This window comes from Protomyctophum parallelum (genome assembly GCF_964188405.1).
Source record: "Protomyctophum parallelum genome assembly, chromosome: 8".
NCBI lineage: Eukaryota > Metazoa > Chordata > Actinopteri > Myctophiformes > Myctophidae > Protomyctophum > Protomyctophum parallelum.
The window spans coordinates 1,642,395-1,660,838 of NC_139703.1; the positions used below are offsets into that span (position 1 = coordinate 1,642,395).

An 18,444-nucleotide genomic window follows, 5' to 3' on the forward strand; every position below is an offset into this window, starting at 1 on the left:
TAGTTGGCTACAAGTTACAACGGTAGCTTTGCGGTAGTCAAAATGTAAGCGAGTGACAGCGAGACGAGATGAACACATGTCGACCGTATCAATGCAGAGACCTACATTATTAAATCCATTATTGGCCATTTGGCCTGGAGGGAGAACGTTTACAGCCGCCGCTGCCCTCCTATCCGTCTCCACACTGGCACGGCTTACGGCTATCAAAAGTTAGCCATGTGCTATCGATGTTTGAGGGTTTTCTCGTCAGCGAAAAGTCAACAAACGGAACACGGTGACATGCATGCTGATCTTCCTTAATAATAAAAAAAGGCTTAGCCCATGCGTCCAGTGGCTTTATAGGTATAGGTTGCTCGGATCTGGACTGGATTTATTTATGTTTTGTTGGACTAGAACCGGCGGACCTCTGTACTGTAGACGCGCAGATGCATGCATCATGCAGATGCGATGCGTTGTTTATTGATGATTAAGCCAGAAGCCTACAACAATTTATTTATATTGTTAAATGTTGCTTTTTTGTTTGTCTTTTATAAAAGGAGCATAAATAAATGTATGCCATTCGTCTACCAACTTTAATTATGTAGCCTATACATGCATATTACATTTGGGGTAGCCTATTAAAAAAAGAAAAAAATCAACCACTATCCGGTAATGAACCGGTTAATCCTAACGGGTAACCGGTTGGGAAACTATCCGTTACTGACATCCCTAATAACAAGTAAGACGCGCAAACGCGGGAAGCGAACGCAGCTCCTAAATTGCAATAACAACAATTAGAATAAATTACGTACTTTTTTTTTCTTTAGTTAGTAATTTTTTTAAGTTTTCTACTGTGTGTGTGTGTGTGTGTGTGTGTGTGTGTGTGTGTGTGTGTGTGTGTGTGTGTGTGTGTGTGTGTGTGTGTGTGTGTGTGTGTGTGTGCTACAGCTGCGCCCTCTGGTGGCGGGCGGGTGGTGTCACAGCGGGACAGACAGACAGACACACAGACAGACACACACGATCTGCAGGGTCTCATAGTTAGTGCTCACTGAATTCGCAATAACAATAAGCTTCTCTGTAAACTCACTCATTTACAATAATAATCATTATAAGAAGAAGAACAACAACAACAACACTAATAACAACACTAACAGTACAGTACAGTACAGTACAAAGAAGTATAGTAAAATACAGTACAGAACAAAGAAGTACAGTAAAGTTCAGTACAGTACAGTACAGTACAGAGGACAACATTACAGTACAGTGCAATACTAAGGAGTGCAGTACAGTACAAAGGGGTACAGTACAGCACTCCCATCGACCTCCCGCTATTGCCTTCTTCCGAATGGCGCTAGGATGAGCGGGCCGCAGGCCCACGAAATTCTAGTCCTCTTAATCAGCACTGGTCTGTCCTATAAGAAATGCCAAAGATATCCCCTCACTGGAAGTGACTTGTGCAGGCATCAGTGTGTAAGCTTGTGGGGAACACAACAGCACAGTAATGAGATTTGTGCAGTCAGACACACCATAATTAAAGGTACCATGTTTAGGAAAAGGAAATGCAATTACACATGGGTACCTAAGAGACATACACATGCCTATTGATTTTCCTTTAGTCTGTACTCTGTGGTGGGCAGCAACACATGTCAAGGACTTGATTCGAGAAATATAAAGTGGAGGTGGACATTTTGAAAGGCAGGCTGCGTTGTATTTTCATGGCAACGCCGCCACATTCTCCTCAAATTTAACAACTGTCAAGCTGGCGTCCCTATTTTGGACATGACATTATTATAAGCTTTCACCTATAATAGTCAAATCAAATGTAGAGAGAATCGAGAGAGCAGATCTAGACAGCTCTTAGCTCAAGCTTGTAATAATAATAATAATAATGGATTGCATTTTTATAGCGCTTTTCTATGCACTACGTGCCTACTCAAAGCGCTTTAAAATGGTCCATTCATTCATACATTGGGAGGTGAAGCTGTGAACAGTCAACGCCAGCGTCCTCACTTCCCACATTCACACTCCAATGGTGGCAACAACTGGAGGCAAGGTGGGGTTCAGTGTCTTGCCCAAGGACACTTCGACATGTGAACAGGAGGAGCCAGGATTCGAACCGCCGACCCAGGGATCATTGGACGACCTGCTCTACCTCCTGAGCCACAGCCGCCGTTGTAGAACGATTTCGATATTTTGTTGGACAGTGGATTCATTGGCCACGTAAGCCTGTATGTTGTACTGTAGAAATACATTCTCATATCCGAGACCATATTCTATTGCTAGTTTTGACCACTTCAAATAGTCTTTAAATAACTAAATGAAAATAGCAGATCTATAAGCTCACAACACATCGCAAGCTTGTAGATCAGCTACTTTCATTGTGCAACATGCTTCCATAAAACAAATGCTGCGGCTGCCTGCCATAAACACAGAATCAGCCATGAGTGCATGCCTCGTTGTTAAAACGTTATTTTGTTAACACTTTCTTTTTCCCTGAAAAAAATAATAAAAAACTCTTGATGCCAAAACAAGTTATTGAGCACACTGAGCACAGCAACACGCATATTTTCAGCAAATAAATATGCGCAGTAAAGATCATAGAATGGTAGAATAATACTTAACCACTTTACGGTTACAAGCTGATGACACCAACACCGATAATAGCCATACCTCACAGCGGTGGGATTATGCTAACAAGACAGCCGGATTGACAGTGTGGGAGTAAAAAGCAGAGAGGCCTTCTGAGTAGCTTTGTCAAGTCATCCTCCACTGTATATAGACAGACTAATGGATACTCAGTCTAGGGGAACTGAAGCCCAATAAGACAGAGACAGCTAGATATTAAGCTCCAAAGATAAATTTAGATTATTTTCTTCTGACACCCAAAGCACTTGCCCATTTCATCATGTGTGACAGAAGAAAGCGCCGGGCATATATTTAAGTGGTGACCGTTGAGCCTCGTACAACCTGCTGACAGATGTTGTTCGTAGCGGCTCTCCAGGGCTCATTTGTGTTATAATAGTTACGCCGTACAGTAGCCTTGAACACGGCCGGGAGCACATTGTGTTCGCCGTATCCACTTCCCTGGTAACTCCATTCACAGGCTAGTAGCAATTATTGCCAAAGAGATTTATTATAAATGTATATGTGCTATGATATTGGCCATTCAAACAAAGCCACTCGGAAAATCTTAGTGGCGTCACAACAACTTCACAACCTTGGAAGAATGTGTGGACTTGGAGAGCAGGTTGGACCTCTGTGTTCCATGTATTGTTGCAATCATCACCCATATAAACAGATATTTGCAACAACAAGAAAATAAGAGACATCATGCCCCTCCTGTATACAGTGAATACATACACCTAATGTATTGGATGACTAAACTCACTTTTAAGCTCACGGCGCTGTTGAACTGAGTCAAACTAAATTGAATGCCTCAACTCCTATACATTCCAAGTGCTTATCAGGGTGAGGGGTTCATTCGTTTGGGGAGTCACGGCCTGAAAAGGTTGATTAACCACTGAGAACGTACAGGAGTTCTGCATGGTGCAGGAAGAGGAGGTGGATGTGCCCATTGTCCTCTTCAGTACAACTCTCTCCGCTGTAAAATCAGTGAGTCCTTCCCCTGACATTGTGTGTAACTGCAAGCGGCAAGTGTGACCAACACCTATTGAGGCCTCGATACAACAGGCTACACTTGAGCTAATCGGGAAGACAAACGGAATTCTGCAATCAAGAACAGGAAGAGTGTGTCGTGTCCTGTCGTGTGGGAGACGACAACCAGTGATGCCATGTATTGTCCACTTATTCTAAGCAACTTGGGGCTTGTTTTTCTGTGAAGTCGCTTGTAAATATTGTTAGTTGCCGGTTGCGGTTTTTCTAAAGTGCCAAGTGGAGTTGCTCATTTGGGATTGTTTCCTCTGTTTACACAACTGTTTCTCAAACACAAATTAATATGTATTTAAAGGTATTTTGTGAACCCTGTACCAGATGTTTGAAAAATAATATTAAAAAATGTCCCTTTTTTCCAGATTTATTTTTGAAAATGTATTGGGCTTGCCATTTTAAAATATATCCGATGCTCATGTGGCCTACGCTATAGTCGCTGCTTTTGGGTTTGTTTTCGTAGACCCAGTTGCTTACTTCTCTCACAAGATCTGGCGACACTGACAACAACATTTCATGGCCCATTTCGTTGGTATCGGTGTCCCAGCCTCTAGTGTATTTCAATGCGGTGCATAACGCTGGGCAGAGAGATGCACACGCTGTACGCAGAATGTAGGCCTCTAGAGAAAACGGCAAAATGAAATATCAGATGTGCCTTCCGTTTAGAAACCGCAACAAAGTGAAACTCCTTTCCAGAGTGGAAATCTTTGAAAATGTTCCGCCTCATGTCTAAGCCCTTCATTGTGGTCAAAAGGCCAATCAGCATCAGCTGCAGGGGCCAGTAGGTTGTACTCAGACACACACACACACTCAAAAAGTAAGAACGCAACGGCACGTTTTAATCTTCTCTTCTGACCGTTACCGTGTACATGTGGCCTTATTACAGATGCGTTATTTACACTATACAGTATTCCATTTCTCTCCCTTTCACACACACACGTATACAGTACCTACACTCTCTCACACACACACACACACACACACACACCCCATCCCTCAAATTAAAGCCAGATCTTGCTGCCTATAAAGCCAGGCTAGGAGAGGAGAGGAAGGAAGTGGAGCAGCTCCACTGCTGTCAAAGGATACAAAAGGTAGAAGACGGCATGCGTTCCTGCTGAGACAAGAGGAAATAAACACTTCCACATGCAGTGCTAGTCAGAAACACACAAACGCAGGTGTATATTACTATACTTGTGAGGACATAGACGTTTTAAGACAACGGTTTTAGGAAGGACCCTTTTTTTATTTGGAGGCATTTCTAACCGCAAGCCTAAATTTGTCGGTGCCAGCCGCACGACTGCATATAAAATAGTGGGAAGAAATCCCAACCCCCAAAACTTGTCAAATGTCAAATCCTGTATAACCCCAATCTAAAACTTGTAAAATGACTATACTTGTGGGGACATTTTGTCATCACAAGTATAGCAATTAGCAATCCCCCCCCCCCCCCGACACACACACACACACACACACACCTGTACATTACAACAGGAGAGGCTTAGCAAGCTACTCATATGGAGAAGGACATTTTCTGCTTCCAGAAATTCATGGCACCACAGCCCTGCAATATAACACAACTAGCTACTGTATAGGTGGACCACAAACAAACAAAAAATCACACCTGTGTGAACCGAGTGGTGCAACTCTCTCTCTCTCTCTCTCTCTCTCGGCCTTTCCTTCTTTAGCGTACCTAGACCGGATCGCGCATGCGAGCTGCCGTCCACCTCCCATTATACAGGCAGACTAAAAGCTTCAATAACTCCTTATCTACGGAGCTCTCCATGGTTTGGTCAATTAGCGCGATGTTCGGAGGTCTTTGCTGATTATCCGGTGGTCTAGATGGAAACGTTGGTGCTTTCTAGAGCAAGGATGGCTATATTTTAGCTCGCTAGCATTGACGCTATTTATTTAGCACAAGATGTGAGGCACGCATTGTGCAGGCAAGCGCATTGTACACACACGCGCAGGCATTGCTGGCTTCACGCATGCGCACACCACTCGTGCTCATGATACATGATACATGATACACACGAATATTGCTGGCTGGTTGTAGGAGTGGTTGCACCACTCAAAAATAAAGAGCAATGCAGGTGACTGGGACCACTAAAAGACTGCCGGCTTTTAAAGATTGTGTGCAAGACGTCTGTGGACGTCCTGGGTATTACCCGCTATGTGGTGCCCAAGACGTCTGTGGAAAAAATATGCCCATACATGCATACATTATAACAAAACAAAGTATGGAGTCTGTAAACTTTGGGGGACCATAATGCCCACAAGTTTGCAATAATCTCTCCTCTTCTAGTAATCACTCACAAAATGCAGACTAAAGGCTCACTCATATTTTGGGGCAGCGGTGGCCTAAGGCTTAGAGGAGCGCTCTTGTTGCCGGTTCGATTCCCCAGCCAGGCAGGAAAACTCTGGGTGGGGAAGTGATTGTCATCACTCACCCAACACCGCTGAAGTGCCCTTGAGCAAGGCACTGAACCCCCAACTGCTCCCCCTGGAGCTGCTTAGTGGCCAACAGTATAAGACTGTGGTTGTACTGGTCAGCTCCCAGGTTTTAATGTGTGTGTGTGCACGTGTGTGTGTCTGTCTGTGTTTCTATGTGCAGGGCCTTGCTGAAAATGAGCACCTGTGCTCAGCTACTTCCCTGGGTAAATAAAGAATAAAAAATAAAAAATAAAATAGTCTGGACTTTCGGTGGTGAGGTGACCACCAAACTACAACATGACGTTAACCCCCCACCAGCCCTTCTTTCTGTTTTTACTCACCACCGCTCAACGTTTTTTCAGCTCCGGTGGTCACTTCACCACCAGAGCGGTGGTCACCTCACCACCGAAAATCCAGACTATGAATGAGCCTTAAATTAACAGTTCATCATCTTGTTGTATTTTTGGCCTGGCTGTAATATCTTTGTTTACATTGATTATGTTATGTAAAAAAACAGACCCATATTTTGATTTATGATGGGTGAATGTTCCAAAAAGATTGTTTTCCCATCTACAAAGTGAACTGTTCAAGAGCGTACAGTACGTATATGTGCATAATAAAACCACAATTTACATGTTCAAATGTATGCATTTATTTGGGCCTCTTTAACTGCAAGGTGGGGAGTAAGAATAACATTCTTCTAGTAATAGAAGAACGTGTTCCTCTCTAGTATGTATTGTAGGCCTATGTGTGGAGAACCTCTCTGTTGGAACTGTTCCTTACATAATCCACTTAATGATTTCCCGCAGCTTTGGTTAGGATCAATACAGACTAATGTGGCCATGCAGAGTCTCTGAGAGTGTGAGAGAGAGAGAGCAAGAGAGAATGTGAGTCTGAGTCTGAGTGTGTGTGTGTGTGTGTGTGTGGTTGCGCATGCCATTTCCAGCTTCCAATGATACTCTGAGCATTGAGCAAACACTACAATCAGTTCAGCAGTATCGGTTCAGAACTCTTTATCAGATCAGCCACACAGCAGCTATATCAGTGCTTCTGTGTGTACGCGTGCGTGCTGCTGCGCTCACGTGACTGAGGAGAGTGATGAAACCTTTCCGACATGGAACTCTTGACTTCAACATGTCCTCTCTTAAGTCATTGCAGTCATCAACGCCAATAGTGAGCATCGTGAATATGATCAGTGAGGCCAACGTACCGTGACAATAAATCCTCTCGCTATCACTGCTTTATTAAGACTGTGGTGGAAGAGGCTGTCGGTAAAATTAGGTCACTTGGAGTCTACAGATGGCCCCTGTTGCTAAACATATTTCTCCAATTAAGGCTGATTAGGGAGGGGAAATTCCCAGACAGCATGAATTATTAAGAATTGGAAATGGAATTTGATCACATGACACTGTAAAGATCATCCACGCCCCCAGGATGGGATCTGGAAATGGGTCCTGGTGGAACACCGGGAGCTCTGAGAGAGAGAGAGATGATTGGCCAAGAGAAGGTAGTTTCCTCTTTATTGTCTGGAATGTTCATGAACAACAGTAGAGGGAAGGAGATGAAAGGAGACTGAACTAGGCTGCACATTGTTTGAACCGACTTGGATGACATGTTTTGCAAAGCCGTTAGGCCTACCGTACAGTATGTCTGCCTGTTATACCACTAGTAGCTTAGCTTGCTTTGCACTGATTTAAGACAACGAAAACTAAAGATATGTATTCATCTACTGTATAGCAGAGTCTGCTCTACAAGGTTAACTCGCACAAATAAAAATGAATCAAATCCCTGCATTAGGACTTCCGAATTACAAACCTTTTATCGTTCAAAAACGGCAAAAGTAGCAGATCTACAAGCTACTTTTGATGCTTTCGTGCGACGCTGTAGTATGATAGAGTAGGGCATTAATTTACGAAAAAGAAACACAAAATGGTTCAAATATGGAGTTAAGAGGTTTCTGCACGACAGCAACGTCATAATACCACGCAGCTGTTGTTGTTTACACAAGGTTATAAATACGCCATCTGTCCTTCAGGAGTAGTTGTTCTTTTTCTGTCTCCCACCGCTGGCTACTTGGCAGAGCCCCAGCTCCGGGCATCCCCGGCCGGCAGTGTGCTCTGCTACACCGGGAGGCTGTCAGGATGGCTCAGTGTCAAGCTGCCTGGCCAATGCTGCTGAGTCAAGCTGACCAATGTGATCCAGGCCCACACACACACTCGCCTGATGTTCATGCCGCTGCCATTTATTGCAGCAGTGGTTCTCAAACTTGTTTTCACGTCACGGACCCCCAAACCGATGTGCATTTCGCTGCGGAAAAGGTTTTGGGCCAGGGAGACTCACCCCTTACAAGATGACCCCCTGGAACTCCCCAGACTCCACTTTGAGAACCATTGTATTACAGGATGAGTAGTATATGCAGATGAAATAAATGGATACAACCAAAAAGGCCGCCAGTGGCCTAGTATAGTATAATGTAGTGCCATGCATGGAGAGACGATACAGATATTATGACATCAAGCTACTGTAGTTTTTGTTGAGGATGGAAGATGGACGGTTGTAGGCTAAACGATTGATGAACTCAATATGTAGTTGTACCATATTGTATCACTCGTAAAATAAAAATCACACTTCCCTACCTGGGGCCCACAACCCACCTATCTCCAACACATTTAGCTAAGGATGGCCTCAGGGTAGAAGACAGGGTTAAGCAATTAAAAATGGCATCGGCTTTCAAGATAATCAAAAGTGCTCTGCCCACAATACCCTCATATAATCTGACTAACCACCCCAAAATATTGAGCGACACCCACAGCCAGAATACTAGAGAGAGCGACAACAGCGACCTGGCTGGTGCCACCCACCTGTATAGAACATTTAAACCATTCTGAACGGGAACCCATTTTGGTGTTAGCATCATGTTATGCTTTAGCTATTTAAAAATAGCAGATCTACAAGCTCATAGCGAGCCACCGAGTGGCACGCTACGAGCTTGTAGGTCTGCTATTTTTTTTTTTATCGAAGAACGACTGACATTTTTAGAATCTGATCTCAGGTCAGAATGGGTTAATCAGACCAGTGTGTGTCCAGTGGAAACCTCGTATGAATCTGATCTCAGGTCAGAATGGGTTTTAATTATCTTTCTACTGTGCACTGACACCAAAGTGTGGAATGCCATGACACCAGCCCTTCAAAACAGGCCTGAAAATAATAAGAAGATGGCATTCACTGCCTACAACCCACCCCCTTTAATACTCTGTAGAAAATAGTGTTTTGTGTTGATGATATTGCATTTTGGTGTTCTGTTATGCTATGCATGTTGATGAATTGAATATATGGGACCACAATGGAATGGAAACAACAAGTTCCCAGGACTTTTTTGTGCCGTTTGCATTTGTTCTGTCCAATAAAGTGTCCAATCAATAAAAACAAAGAATCATTAAGGAAAACACGCACACACACAGTGTCACACACACACACACACACACACACAGCTTGTGCGTGCGCGTGTGTGTGCGTGTGTGTGTGATAAAGAGAGAGAGAGAGAGAGAGAGACAGCAACATGTCTAACTACCGTCCACTAACCCGCATAATAAACAATGTGTACTGTCAACTGCTCCATCCCTCGGAGGCAGGTAGCCTCCCCCCAATAAAAGGTCGTCATGAATGAACGAATGAATGAATGAATGAGCGCCAGCCTTACCTTGCCGTACCGTTTTCAACCTGACGGGCCCCCTGCAGTTCCTGATGACCGTGTGCACGTCGTACAGCGGCAGCCCCGATATGGAGAGGTTCTCCACCTCCAGCAGCAGACCCCCCTCGACCAGCTTCCCGTGCTTGTAGAGCACCGTGTCCCCGTCGAGCGGCGTGCCCACGTAGGCGAACTGGCCGTGCTCGGCGCCCCCCAGCAGCGGCACGTTCAGCTCGCCGGTGGCCGCATCCTTGCAGATCGCGCACTCGCTCACCCGGGAGGTCCAGTGGTTCTTCTTTTGCACTACTTGTTTGGACATTGTAGGTTAATTACAAAACAAAAAAAATAACGTCCCCCCCACCCCCTCCCACGCACGCACACACACACACACACGTGCTCTCTCACTCACTCACACAACAACACAGTAGTAGGTCTCCACACACACAGAGAAAGAGTGTGTGTTCTATTATTCCAGTTTTCAACAGCGGCTAAACTTTCTTTTTTCTCTTCCACCGCAGCAGGAACATGAGCTCGCGCTGCTGCTGCTGCTCGTGTGACAGCGCGAGCGGCAGTTCTCTCTCCTCTCTTCCTTCTTACTTCCACAACAACACCAGGGCAGGCAGCGACGGAATGTTACATTATATTTAAGCCATTTCTTCTTTATTAATCACTCCATGCTGCTGCTGCCAAGCCAAAACCCCCGGCGGCCGGCGGCTAGTAGTAAACAACACAATGGAAATGTTGCTCTTCTTTAAGTTTTCATATCCCGTCGCATTCTTTGGCGGTTTTGTAATCCTCTTTATCGGTGTCTTGTCATCTTCAGTGCCACTCACTCACTCACTCGCGCGAGCGACGTTGTGTCCTCTTCTTGCTCCACTTTATAAATCCTCTCCCCGTCTCCCGGGTGCCTCTTCTTCTCGTCTTTATCCAAATAAAACTCGCTTAGGAGTGTTTTTTCTTTCCCAAACTATTCCTCATAACTTATCCCGGGGAGGCAAAAAGTTGGCGCGCGTTGTCCTCGGCGTCCAGTCCAGTCGCAGCAGCCACGCAGGTATACAATCAACACACCGCTGTGTGTTTTGTGGACTCTCTCTGGTTCCCGGCTCTCTCTCTCTCTCTCTCTCTCTCTCTCTCCATTCGTTGGGATGTGCGCGCGCGCGTGTGTGTGTGTGTGTGTGTGTGTGTGTGTGTGTGTGTGTGTGTGTGTGTGTGTGCATGCGCGTGCGTGTGTTCGCTGATCGCAGGCCCGCCCGCGCATGCGTACTTGATCTCTCTGGATGCAGCCAGGGGAATCCTGTGGACTACACCTTTTCACACTGGGTCCTAAAGAGTTATGTTCAGGCCAGTAGCCTATGGTTCTCTCAAACGTTATTATTATTTTTTTTAAATATATATATTTCCATTACTCTGAGAGTGTGCTTGCAATGTGCAAAATGGACAGTGTTTCCAAATGTTGCAAGACCTGCAGGTCTATGAAAACAACAGCCCAAAAAAGAAGCGACTAGGCTACAGCTATTTGAAAATCTACAAGCTCGATGCGACATGTTGCGAGCTTGTAGATCAGCCTTTTTATTTCATGTTACAAATAAAAAATGAAATGGAAATATCTAGTATTATTATTTTATTTACATTTTAACAACACAAACCTTATATGGGGACGTCACGTGTCCCTGGCACAAATGTTTCAAGTGGGGGTCTGCAGACAAATACATCTTGCGGTCCTTGCCATGAAATGTTTAATAAGCAGACATGGCAACACTGAAAATGGAACCAAATGGACCCTTATTTGCACACTCTCAGATTCACAGATATGTAAGGGGGTCCATTTGGAACCCCCCTCAAAGAACCCCGAGGCTGAGGATGGGTCCCTATAGACCCCACTTTGAGAATCACTAATCATTAGTGTTGAGTCAGTTCACTCCCAGAGTCCCAGTTCAATCAAGTGTTGATTTAAAAGCTGCAAATCCATAGCTTTGATGTCCTATATATACCCTATAAAATTCCGGGTCTACTCCTGCATGGGAGACCAAATTTGCCACGTATTGTGCGTGCAGATATGCTACTTTTGGTGGTTTTGTGTGACACTGAGGTATGATCAGGTAGGTAGGGCGTTAATTTATGGGGGGGAAAACACGCAAAAAGTTAGAATTTGGGGATAAGAGGAAGAATTGTAAGAATCATGATCATCGTCATCATCATCATCATCATCATCAAGTGAGTAATAAAATTAGTGCAAATGAAAACAGCCATTAAATCAAAAAGATTGCTAACGGAGCATAAGCTTTGGGTACATTTGGAATTGCTCTGGTCATGATTGAGGAGGGATTGTAGTAGGCACATGCACCCACACATCTGTTGTTAATGGTTTAATGTGGAATGTATGTAGGTGAGGTGACAACCTAGTCAGGTAAAGTTACAGTGGGTCGTAGTCTGTGTGATCTGTCTGTCTGTCAAGACTCCAACACTTCAGGTTGGACTGGTCTCTCTCTTGCTCTCTCTCTCTCTCTCTCTCTCTCTCTCTCTCTCTCTCTCTCTCTCTCTCTCTCTCTCTCTCTCTCTCTCTCTCTCTCTCTCTCTCTCTCTCTCTCAATTCAGTTCAGTTCAATTAATTTCAATTAATTTTATTGGGATGTTTACATTGCCAAAGCAAAACTGGAATAAAGCAATCAAAAAAACAAAAACAATGTATGTATACCGGTAATTAAATATGAACTAATTAACTAATATAAATGGAAATAAATAAGTGTAAACAGAGTCTGTTACATTGCAACAGAGAGGGAAGACTTTCTTACGAAACTATAAAAAGATTGTGCATATTCTGTCAGAAATAGTTATACATCCATATAAAGCTTAGCTCGGTATAAACTTTTGAAAGTTGACAGCAGTATTTCAAGTATATCTCTCTCTCTCTCTCTCTCTCTCTCTCTCTCTCTCTCTGGGTGGGACATGGGACATCCCCTTTTATGTGGCCAATATGGCCAGACATTCTTTTCTTGTATGCATGGGTGTGTGCGTGCGTGCGTGCGTGCGTGCGTGCGTGAGAGAGGGAGAGGCAGAGAGAGAGGAATGGGGATCAGATAAGCATGTGGATTCAAACAACACATCATTGCGTCACATGAATCCGTGTATCATATTCATATCTTGTGTGAAGGGTAAAAATAAAGCCTCCTTGAAATCAGTTCATATAGTATAGTGTTCATTCATTACTCTTCCTGATGACACAGCGAGAGACCAGCACTCGTTGGCACCACTGTCATCACACAAGCCATCAATATAATCATCCTCCTCCTACCTCAATATGAAACACATCACATGATTTGATGATAGGAGAAATATCACAACCCGTGTGAACTGAGCAGTGCAAAAAGGGTTTTTTTTGCAGGATACACAAGCTCACAGTGAGCTTGTATATATATTTGTGCAAATATTTGAATAATATCAAAAATGTAGATATAACAATGAAGTTTGAGAACCACTGAGCTAGGGGACGATAGACAGACAGACAGATGAAAATGCAAACACAAGAATGGAGAGTGATGTCTCAAGAGTGAATGAGTCACATGCACTGACTGAAGAGTGCCGAGTTAAGTCGTTAATTTAACCCAGAGAGTGTCGAGTGTGCGGAAGTCTCTCCTCAATAGTAACCCAGAGAGTGTAAAAGAAAATGGACCCGGAAAGGAGCCCCCTTTTTTACGCTCTCTAACATTTGAAGACAGAAAGTCTTCATTGAAGTCAGAAAGGCAGGGCAGACAGAGATGTGCATGACATTAGACAGCTGCTGTGCTGTGTGCAGCCCAGGGACAAGCCGGACACGCACTCATGCATGCACACACACACACACACACACACACACACACACACACACACACACACACACACACACACACACACACACACACACACTGATGGGATCAGATGGGCTGGGCATCTCTCACCTAGGGAACAGCAGATGAGCTTTTCCCAACCTAAAAATAACATTCAAAGTACTGTGGGTCGGTCCCACAGGAGGAAAGCCATTGGCCTGGATGGGATGGGATATGAGATGGACGGCGAAACAGTGAGTGTGCTTTTAAGCCAAAAACCTCCTCCTCGGATAGTAGTTATCACCTACCAGTCATACTTAACCCATTAAGACCTGAGGCAGATTCTACAATCGTCTAAATCCTGTCTAAATCAGTGGTTTTCAAAGTAAAAAATAAATAAATCAAATGTTAAATGTATTTAGCCATGGATCTGCAGAACCCCAATCAAAACAAGCCATAGGCTTTCTTGGGTTTTAAATCCTCTTAGCAGACCTTGTATTGAACTGCAAACTGCAATAATTAGTCAATCAATCAATCAATCAATCAAATCCCCATTTATAATACCAGCTACTTTTGCTGGGAGAACCAATGTGCTAAATACAGTATATTATAGCAAAAATCTTAGCTTTTCATACACACACTGTACAGACATTCATTTGTTAATTCTATCCGCATGCATGCACACAAACACAGACTTATATACGGTACGATATGTGTGCACATGTGTTAATTGGTTCGACACATGCATACATACACATATGGCACATGGACATACTTACTTATACTGTATGTGGGGCTGCTTTAACTATAGCAAACTGTTATTGAGAGTAGAAACAACAGTCACATGAAAGACCTTCCAGCTTGTAATTCCTTGTCAGAAACTTTGGCTTTTCTCAGAGCTTTGACTTACCCAAGATGTATTTCTGTGACAGCAGCAGCGCAAACACAAGAAGCTGCGTGGCAAAGCTTTGAACAAGAAATAACAGTGTGTTTAGCCAAAAACCCAAGCTATAGGGCATTGTGTGTATTTTACTAAAGGGGTAGTTCAGACTGTACTGTACTGTACTGTACTGTACTGTACTGTACTGTACTGTACTGTACTGTACTGTACTGTACTGTACTGTGCTGTGCTGTGCTGTGCTGTGCTGTACTGTACTGTACTGTACTGTACTGTACTGTACTGTACTGTACTGTGTATTTCCAATTTTCCATACTTTTACTGCTACTCCACTACAACCCAGACAGTGAAAGAAGAAAAAGGCAAAATACTCTAAGGATTCTTCATTCACGTGAAAGAATTTTGTATACACACGGAAATTCTGCTTGTATTCAAGGAATTACGGGATGAGCAATCTGGCAACCTATGATGATGATATGATATTTAATTAGTATTACAACTGGCCCTCTGGTATATTGCACGGACCACCATAATACTACGACAATGCACTGAGAGTGCATTGGCACATATCGAGGGCCCGCAAGCACAAGCATGCGTCTACTCTTCACTATTGATCAGCAGTGAAAGTATATCGCTTGTGGTCAACTTTCAGCTACCCCTCTCCCCAAAAATGGCTAAATGAAGGTGGACTCTGAAAACGGGGGTTTTCAAGTCAGGTGGTAGGCAGAGGGAAAACCTCTGTGTGTCTTCTGTGTGGAGACAGTGTGGCTGTAATGAAAGAATATTACCTAAGAAGACTATGATAAGAAATGAATGCAACTGATTTGATTTATGTTCATTTTACTATGAAAGCAGTGCTTGGTGAGGATCATAGAACAGGAAACTGGGCTTAATAATAATGCATTTACTTTTTTGCTGTTTGCCTGGGACGTCCTCATGACCGCGGTGCCCGTGTGTTGAAACACAGTCCGGCCCTCGACTTGTACCAATTTCTTTATTTTGGCCCACTGTGTATTTGAGTTTGACACCCCTGCTCTAGGTTGTCCTCGGACGAGCCCTCCATCGTCTCTTACAATCATCCCGGTTCTCCATACATCTGGCCCCGCTCGTGGGTGCTTTGCACTCCTGGGTCTTTCTTGAGTACATCCACATTATGTTAATGTGGGATGTCCTCTTGATCGATGCCCATGTGTTGGTTCCCACAGCACTACTTTGCTGGCTGGCAGTTATTGATGTCTTTGGCAGTGTCCTGCTATAGTCTCATTCTCCTGGCTGCTACTTTCTGGCTCACCCTTGGAATTGTTGGTGAATGTGTTTTGGTATCGTTGGTAATTGTTGGCAGTGGTGCTAAACGAGAAAGTAATTTCTCGGGTGAACAAGTGAATTACTCTTTTGGGTGTAATGGAATGTTCCAAGTTGTTGATGTCAGTCTGCTGACTCTTGTTCAGCCCTCCTCTTCCGGTGGTGCTCCTTGTTTTCATCCCTGATAACAGCACGTTCTCTGAATTAAGCATAGATTACTACATAGATAACCTTTCTGGCAGTGGTGTGTCATTTTGTGTTGCCAGCTGCAAGTGGAGAACTACCGTATGGAGTACTGGTGGTGGTGCAGCCTGTGATTAATATAGCTCTGACTGGCTGGTGTTCAACCAGCCCCTCTTCCTCTGTGCTTTATATCTGGGCTTAACCCATTCTGATCTGAGATCAGATTCATACGAGGTTTCCGCCGGACACACACTGGTCTGATTAACCCATTCTGACCTGAGATCAGATTCTAAAAATGTCAGTCGCTCTTCGATTTTTCAAAAATAGCAGACCTACAAGCTCGTATCGCGCCACTCAGTGGCGCGATATGAGCTTGTAGATCTGCTATTTTTAAATAGCTAAAGCATAACATGATGCTGACACCAAAATGGGTGCCCGGTCAGAATGGGTTAAACTCCACTTTGATGTTTACATGCCTTTGAGTCGACATTACAACACGCTGCGTGGCTTCAGCTGTACGATTGAGACGCCGAGTCATTCATCAAAGTCCTTCTCCAAACCTTGCTGTTTACACAGTAAAACCGTGTAACTCACCGGTAGCTCATTTAGAGTGCACGAATGGACCAGAAGGGTGCATGTTCACACAAAACATGAGACGCTTGCAAAAAGAGTGTCTTAATCAGATTATGTATACTGTTGTTCGTGTTTTTATTTATTTTAACTTATTCAACCTGGGATCAGATGTAGATCATTTGTTCTCTCACTCAGGGGTCCAGGCTCATTAAAGAATATTACTACTAGTGGCACGGTGGCACAGTTGGTATAGTGCTGTCGCCTCACAGCTAGAAGGTCCTGGGTTCGATTCCCGCTCGGGGCGCTGCGGGTGCTGGCGGCGTGTTTCCTCCTCCGCGTCATCAGTGCCCATACCCGAGGCGGGGTTGGCGAAAGGGCCTTTCTCCCCGTGTCCCCTAGGGTAGGTACCCTCACAAAAAACATGCAGTAATCCTGGTCTCTAAACTGCCTCCCCCTGGCCAGCCGGGGCGCCTGATGGAGGGGAAAGGAACTGGTTGGAATAACGTGTACCTTCCACGCGCTACGTCCAACCAGGGAAACTCCCACCTGTCAGGTGTAAAGGAGCAACTTGGACACTCAGGCATGAAGGAAGCATGAGTTCAAGTCCGTTGCTCTCTCCAGGTTGGCGGAGGGTGTGTAGAGCCCAGGATCACATTAGATAATTGACACAGGGGTGAAAAATGGGTTACAAAATCGTGGGATAAAAATTATAAGAATATTATATAGAAATATTATATAGAAAGAATATTACTAATGTTGCTGTATGTTTGTCTTTATAGTATGGGTTCTCGAAGTGGGGCTCACAGCATGTCACCTCGTGCCACGCTGAAAGCTTGTACATTTGCTATTTTTGAAGATTTTTCAAAGCTCTTGAAAGTGCTTTGAATCATTTTGAATCTTCTGGCAGTCCCTGGCAAAAATGCATTTTCACATGGGTGGTTTGTGGCCAAATACATATCAATTTTGGGGTCCTTCTCATGAAAACGTTTGATAATCATTGCTTTATATAACCCATTTGTAAAGTGTGGGGTAACACTTCCACTGTGCCTGTCTGTATAATAGTTGGTCCATCGTTTTTGTTTAGTGTGTTGATGAGAGTGAGGATACCGTAGGGCGGATTGGTGTGCGTTGGGTGGTGGGGGTTGAGGTGCATTGTGTTGCCATGAGCTTCACTGCCAGCTTCTTGTCACAGTTGTGTCACCCGAATCAACACATTGTCATGTTGGGCCCAAAATATCCTGCTCCTCCCATTTGTGTTACTACACATTTCAGGACATCATTGAAAATAGCTGGGAAATAGCAGATAGGACAAGCTCACAAGCTGTGTGAGGTTGTAGATCAGCTGTTCTTCTCTATTTCTCAAATCCGCACGCACGCACATGCACACACGCACAGACGCGCGCACACACACACACACACACACACACACACACACACACACACGGACACGGACACACACACGGACACATTTCTTGCAGTCACTGGTTTACAATTCCTTTGATAGTGTTTTTGCCACATGCATGCACATGAGGTTGTAATTGTATGTCCGGTCCAGTTGTTAAAATTTCTCACGAGAGACAATGCTTGTGTTAACCACCTTCTGGCTCTTATCCTACATGTGTGGTGGCAGGCTGGCAGCTGTCAGGCCTAAAACAGACCACAGCTATAGAAAAAGTTCTCCTCTGAGCACAGGTCTCCGCCAGGTCAGGTAGGTTATTGGGGGCCAGCAATGTTCGGAATTCAGTCATTGAGTGAGTAGAGTCTGTAGAAGTTGTGGGATTAATGTTGATGAATTTAATACCAAACAGGATAAAATATGAAAAATCTGACAGGTTCGTCTTGATAACATAGACACAATGTGGACAGATTTGGGTGATGTTTGGACAAAATGTGTAGGAGTAATTAAAAAAAAAGTGTTCTGC

At 44.2% G+C, this 18,444-nt stretch overlaps 1 protein-coding gene across 2 annotated transcripts in view; it reads right to left on the reverse strand.

Moving 5' to 3' along the window:
- The window catches only part of magi1b (membrane associated guanylate kinase, WW and PDZ domain containing 1b), a 246,312-nt gene extending 235,466 nt beyond the window's left edge, over positions 1–10,846 (reverse strand). For both annotated transcript variants that reach the window (XM_083771923.1, XM_083771922.1), the window contains exon 1: positions 9,776–10,846. In XM_083771923.1, coding sequence (XP_083628049.1) covers positions 9,776–10,082 — 307 coding nt within the window. In that variant the 5' untranslated portion in view covers positions 10,083–10,846. The remainder of the gene's footprint in view (positions 1–9,775) is intronic.
- Positions 10,847–18,444: the final 7,598 nt, after the last annotated feature.